Source organism: Physeter macrocephalus, chromosome 8 (genome assembly GCF_002837175.3).
Source record: "Physeter macrocephalus isolate SW-GA chromosome 8, ASM283717v5, whole genome shotgun sequence".
Lineage (NCBI taxonomy): Eukaryota > Metazoa > Chordata > Mammalia > Artiodactyla > Physeteridae > Physeter > Physeter macrocephalus.
The window spans coordinates 122,297,800-122,304,484 of record NC_041221.1 but is presented as its reverse complement, the minus strand read 5'-3'; the positions used below and the strand labels follow the sequence as shown (position 1 = coordinate 122,304,484).

Genomic DNA, 6,685 nt, shown 5'->3' with positions numbered 1-6,685 from the left:
GGGATCCTCCCAGACCAGGGCTCGAACCCGTGTCTCCTGCATTAGCAGACAGACTCTCAACCACTGTGCCACCAGGGAAGCCCACACCATTTATTTTTATTTCATGTCTTATTGTGTAGGTCAGAACTTTCGGACTATAACAATGAATAGTGATCATCACCAGCCCGGTTGTACTCCACCTGAAAGAGAAGCCACAAGAGTTTCAGTATTACGTTAACTCTTGATTAGAAATAGATTATCATGTTAAAGAAGAATTCTACTATTACTATTATACTTCTGTAGTATCCTCAGACAGACCTTTGACAAACAGAGTTTTGGATGGCTGGCTTCTTGCATTAGGTGATCCCCTGGGTCCTTGCAACTCCAGCCTGATGGCTCTGCCCTCAATTTCCCTTTTATTACATGAATTTAAAGCTTCTTTAGCATCTTCAAATGAAGCAAATTCTATAAATGCATACACTTTAGATTTGCCATTTTGGTTCTGGGGCACTTTGGTAAACGTTGCCTTCTCAAATACTTCCTGAAGAGTTTCTTCCATTGCGCTATAGGAGAGGTTGCTTAAAACCAGGGTTTTTGATTCACCACTCCAAGTGCTATTCTTTCCACCTCTATAGTCTTGACTTTGACCTTTCTCTCCGGTATAGTACAGGGAAATGGATCGCCCATCTATCTCTGTTCCCTGCTTTTCTTCCAAGGTTTTCTCTGCGTCAGCTTCTGTCTTAAATTCAATATAAGCAATCCCTTTAGTCTTTCCATCCTTGCTGACTAATCTGATCTCCACAGCATCTTCAAACACTTCTTTTAATTCTTCCTGAGTAACTTTATAAGACAGATTTTTAGCCAAAAGTGTTCTCGCATCTCGATCTTTCTTACTGTCTTTTCCCTTTGGTTTTTCTAGTTTAATTTCATTGCCAAAAACTTTTAAACCAGTGAGTTCCAAGGCTTTCTCCAGGTCTTCAGCAGATTCAAACTCCACATAGCCAAACTTCCTAGACACACCAATTCTGACATCAACAACTGCAAGATCATTTTTAGCAAAAAGGTCACTGATACCCGTTTTCAATTCAGGAGCAGATTTACTGAAGTTCAGGTTTCCAACAAAGAGATTGAAAGATGTAGTTGGTTCTGTGGCTTCCACTTTCTGTTTCTTGGCTTCAGGTGCTGCTTCTTGTTTGGCCATTTCCTTCTTTCGTTTTCCAGGTGCTTCTTTGACAAGTTCTTCCTCCTCTTCCCCCTCCTTCTCGTCATCCTCTTCCTCCTCCTCTACTTCATCCTCATCATCATCCTCTTCATCTTCATCTTCAGCAGTGCTCTTTGCCTTCACAGGAGCAGCTTTTGCCAGAGCTTTCTTTCCTTTGGCTGGTGCAGTCTCCATAGCTGCTTCTTCAGAGTCATCTTCGTCATCCTCATCATCATCTTCATCGTCATCTTCATCCTCGTCATCCTCATCTTCATCCTCGTCATCCTCATCATCTGAGGCAGGAGCAGCAGCTGTTTTCATCACTGCTGGCTCGAATTCATCATCATCATCCTCTTCACCATCGTCTTCATCTTCCTCATCACTGTCTTCCTTCTTGGCATTCTTGCTGTTCTTTGCTCCCTTGGCTGGAGCGGCTGCTCCCTTCTTACCAGGAGTTGCTACCAGTGCTTTGCCAGGTGTTGCTACTGCCTTGGCATGTTGTAACTGTCTTCTTGGCTGGCATAGCGGCTGCCTTTTGCCAGGGGTGACAACTGCTTTCTTTGCCGGTGTGCCAGCTGCAACCTTTTTTGTTGGAGAAACCATCATCTTCTTTGCTGGAGTTGTGGTATCCTTTTTTCCTTTTTTCTGAGGCATAACAACCTCTTCTCCACTGCTATCATCCTCTTCATCTTCTCACATTTCCTCATCTTCACTGTCTTCTTCTACCTCCTTTGGGGGAGGAGCCATTTTCTTGGGGTCACCTTGATTTTTACCGGCCTAAAACAGACACACATTACACATTACACCTCCCACATTTCCGGCCATTCTTCAGAGTAAAACTGCAGTCATCTCCCTCAGAACCCGCTCTTCATACTGTTAAGTACAATTAACGTAAAAACTACTCTTCATACAAATGTTAACACAGGTGAATTCTAAACTTCCCACATATTTCCTGTCAAGTTCTTCAAAGAGCCATTTTCTTGGGGTCACCTTGATTTTTACCGGCCTTTGCAAGCTTACCATGATGGCGGCTTATGACGGCAGAGTGTGTGGCGAGCAAGTGGTGCAGATGAGCCCAGAGGAAGCGAAGCAACGTCGATGGTGGCTGCTGATCGCAGAGCTCGTACGCTTGGCTGCCAGCTAGAGCTCGAGACTCTCTCCAACTTTAGAAGGCAAAATTTCATCTCTTCAGGCACTCGTTGTACCAATTTTTTAAAAATATTGTCACTTTTGACCAAGAATACACAATAGGGAAAGTAATGATTGGAAACAAAAAGAATCTAAATAAAAAGACAGAGATACCAACACTCACCACCACATGAGGATGAGATGGCCCTGGAGGCAGAAACCATTCCTCACTAGCCCAGAAAGATGCCAGAAATGGAATGCATGCTTCATAAATGTTTACTGAATACATGAGTGAGCAAATGAATGAATAAATGAATACACAAAGAAATAGCATTCTAATGATGTAAAAAAAAGTCATGTGTGAGAATGTTCTTGGAAATCCTGAAGAATCAATGCCTTCCCACGGAGAAGTAAACCTTTTCAAGGTGGCTTAGGATTGGAGGTCAGGAGAGGACTTTAGATAATGAAATCGTTCTAGAAAATTCAAATTACCCTGGAGATGTACTAATCATACTCCAAGCCTGAATCTTAATGATACCTAAGGAAGAAAGAAGTAAAACCGATCCCAGACTTTTGTTCACCCCCATCTAGTATACCGGCCATTCGTACATTGCCAACTTTTCTTTCTCCATCTCCCAACTAAGCAATCCTGAATTTGAGTGTGGGGTGTGTGTCAGGGAAAACACCGAATCTTAAAAGTCTGCCAGATGCACCCATTTACATTCTTCCAGGCAAAGAATCCTATTTCTTTTGCTCAGTGGCCATCACTGCCCCCCTTACATTAGAGTGCCAGATGAAGGCTATTCTGTGACTGTGATTCAGAATTCCTGGCATTTACTACCCAGTTAATTGTAGCTTCCAATTTGTCTCTCCTGATAAGAAGAGGCAATGTTTGCTCATTGATGTGATCTTGTGCTACACACAGATTGGTGTGCAGAAACAGATTACTGCTTTGTGCTGCTGCAGCATCTTACTAAACTAAACCTGAAATTCAGATGGGAATTTTTAGCCCTGGTTTTCTTAGTATTGCTTCAACCTTAATTTTGCAATTTACCACAAATTAGTGCTTACAGGGAAGGAGTGAGTCTTCCTTGGTGTGCCCTCTCTGCTTAATTTTTCTGGGCCTTCCCTAGCAGCTTTGGTATTTCACAGGAAGTCACATTTTATTAAATGGAGCCTTTGTGTCCTACATACATACATATATATATATATATATATATGGATTCCACAACAATTTTACAGCTCTTTCAAAACCCAGTTTCTAGGGTGTTTAAGCGGGGAATATGAGTTTCATGAGGTTTCCTAAAAATGGACCCAGCAATCAGTGGCTGAACAAGCCCTCCAGGTGATTCTGATGCAAGGTCAAATTTAAAGTCCTTTAAAGATTCAAAGGTCATTGAGGGATATTGCCAAAGACCAGTGGTTCCCAAACTTCAATGCATCAAAATTACCTGAAGGGCTTGTTAAGACCCGGATTGCTGAGCCCCATCTCCAAGTTTCTGATTCAGTAGGTCTGGGATGCTGGCCAGGAATATGCATCTTTAAGTTCGCAAGTGATGCTGATGCTGCTGGTCTGGGGACCACATTTTAAGAAACACTACAGAAAAATTAATCATTTACTTCTTTGCAATCTCTTGTAGCATTATTCCAGTGTTGCACTTTGGATGTAAAACAAAATCTAACAGGGTCTTGGACCTCAGAAGAGTTCCATGGTCTCAAAATTTTTAATTTATAGAACTAAATGAAAAAACACTGAAGGTTTTAAGAGGTCAGAGGGACACTGGTTTCTGATGCTCTGACTTTGAGAGAATTCTTGTGTATGAAGTAATCTGGAAATGCACTGTACGTTTGTACGGGACAGGACACAGATCTCTACTTCAATTTTTTGCCAGGCAGTTTGTATTAGAGAGGTTCATCTGTCCCCTAAGAAGAACAACTGTAGCACTAAAGGACTAGAAAGAATAAAGTATCAGAGATTGAGAAGAAGATGAGCCTGGTTGCCATTTTATCACTGACTTGCTTGGTGAACAAATGTTTAACCTCCCTAGAAATCAGTTTCTCCTCTGTAAAATTCATTTAACAAATGTGCATTGACTCATCCATGTGCAGAATGCCAAACTTCATCCTGTTGAAGAGACAAAGATAAATTAGACATCTTTCCTGAAGATAGACATGCATATAAATAGCTGCAGTATATGGTAGAAGTGAGAATGCCACTGAAAAAAGCGCCATAATACTATGAAATGATGGTTCCTATCACTACATCTTAATGATTCTTCCATTTTCTAGGCCCTGGGCTTGATCATTTAGAGTCATCGTCTCCTTTCTCCCCAATTTCCACAAGCTCCTCAAAGTCCCATTGATCATCCCTTTGAAATTCCTCTCAGCATTGTTTCCTATCCTCCTCACAGCCTCAGGTCCTTCTCAGACCTTGTCACTTTACTCCACAATTTCTGCAGTACCAGAAACACAACTCTGGATGCCTGCCATCATCTTTCTTTCCAGGACCTCCTATAGCCTGTTACTAGATTCATCTTGCAAAAGAGGAGCTTGTATCCTCCTATCACAAGTCTGCCTTTATCAGACTAGACTAGACTGCCCCACCTAGCATTCAGGCACCCTCCCAGTGCCTCCCTCTCCCATCCACCACAGCCTGCCTTTCTTCCCAAGCACTACTCCTCTCTCCTTCGAGACCTGGTCCCTCCTGTCTCACCAACACACTCCATGCACCAAAGCTATGAGCCTTTACCAACATTCCACCAGCCTTTTAGAAGATCCCCCTCTCCTTTGACCCATCCACGTTTGGTCCATCATTCAACACCACCCCCCTAAATGTTTTCTCTCAGTTCTCCAATCACAGTGTTTTCTCCTGCTCTGAATGTCTACCACCTGGGTCAACAAGTTCATCACAGGGTCCTTGTTTCTTATTGTCTTTAGAGCCTAGAGGCATCTCTCCTTTGAGGGGAGGGATTAGTCATTTAATTTTGAATTTCTTCCTTTCTCCTGTGCCCATTGCCCTACTCCCAGTTACACAGCACTCTGCTGCTCAGATACACAGGCCAGCACAGGGTATGCAGCAGAAACTCTGGAAATGTTTGGTGGGTGAATGAAGTAAGGCAGTGGACATCTGTTGCTTTCTTTTTGCCAGACTGGCATGCAATCACCATTCTGATTCCCATACTTTCTTTCCTTATGGTTCTATGCTGCTAAGAAATATGGCCCAGGCCTGGGTAACTGGAATTCTGGATCCTCTGGTCAGTTGTGATTGCTCACGGATGATTAAGTGGCTCAAGTCAGGCCAAGTGGAACCAGTGAGACTGAACTTGAAGCCTTTGTCATAACTACAGGATTAAAGAAACCCTCTATCTGCTGTTCTTGAAGATAACTGGATATTCATCTGCAAAGGCTGGCAGACATCTTAGCAGAGATAGCCTGCCTCAGAAACATGTCAACCCACAGAAAAGAGAAGTGGAGAGAGGCAAGAAGACAGATTCCTAACACCACTGACCACCTGAATTAAACTGTGCCTGAAACCCGTGCCCTCGACCTTTCAAAAGCCAATAAAAGCCTTATTTTCCTTAAGCTAGTTTGATTTGTTTTCTATCATTTACTGCCAAGAGAGACCTACTAATTTGAATAAAAATAATAAAAGCTGACACAAATTGAGAATTTACTACACACTATGCTGAGTACTTACAGTAAAAAAAAATGCATTTAATCTTTTGATAAAAGTCCTTTTCTAAATAATTGTGGTGAGTCAATAATAGTGGATGATTTTTTCTGGTTGAAATAGGGTACTGATAGCAAACTTTATATACCAGATGGTGTTACTGATCTCTCATGATAGATTTTCTAATCCTAAAATGTGGACAAGCTTTGGAGAAAATGTCAAAAATTATATCTGTAGCTACTGAGATATATATGTATCATAGCACTTGTATCTGCCAATTACAACATTTTTACTCCATGTAATGAAACCAGTTATTTCATAAAAGAGTTGTATGAGTATGCCTTATGGAATATGTGGGTATCTCTGTAACTCAATTTTCTGAACATAATTAATTCATTTAACTACATGAAGGCTAATATGGTATTTTTTTATTTTATTTTATTTATTTTTTTATACAGCAGGTTCTTATTAGTCATCCATTTTATACACATCAGTGTATACCTGTCAATCCCAATCTCCCAGTTCATCACACCACCACTCCCACCCCCCACCACTTCCCCCCTTGGTGTCCATACATTTTTTCTCTACATCTGTGTCTCAATTTCTGCCCTGCAAACCGGTTCATCTGTACCATTTTTCTAGGTTCCACATATATGCGTTAATATGCGATATTTGTTTTTCTCTTTCTGACTTACTTCACTCTGTAT

General features: G+C 41.5%; 1 protein-coding gene across 1 annotated transcript in view; it reads right to left on the bottom strand.

The window, feature by feature from the left end:
- Nucleotides 1-268: 268 nt before the first annotated feature.
- Nucleotides 269-6,685, bottom strand: part of LOC102976884 (nucleolin-like) — an 82,620-nt gene continuing 76,203 nt past the window's right edge. The window contains 2 exon segments of the mRNA XM_055086904.1: nucleotides 269-1,941; nucleotides 2,171-2,343. Coding sequence (XP_054942879.1) covers nucleotides 269-1,941; nucleotides 2,171-2,343 — 1,846 coding nt within the window.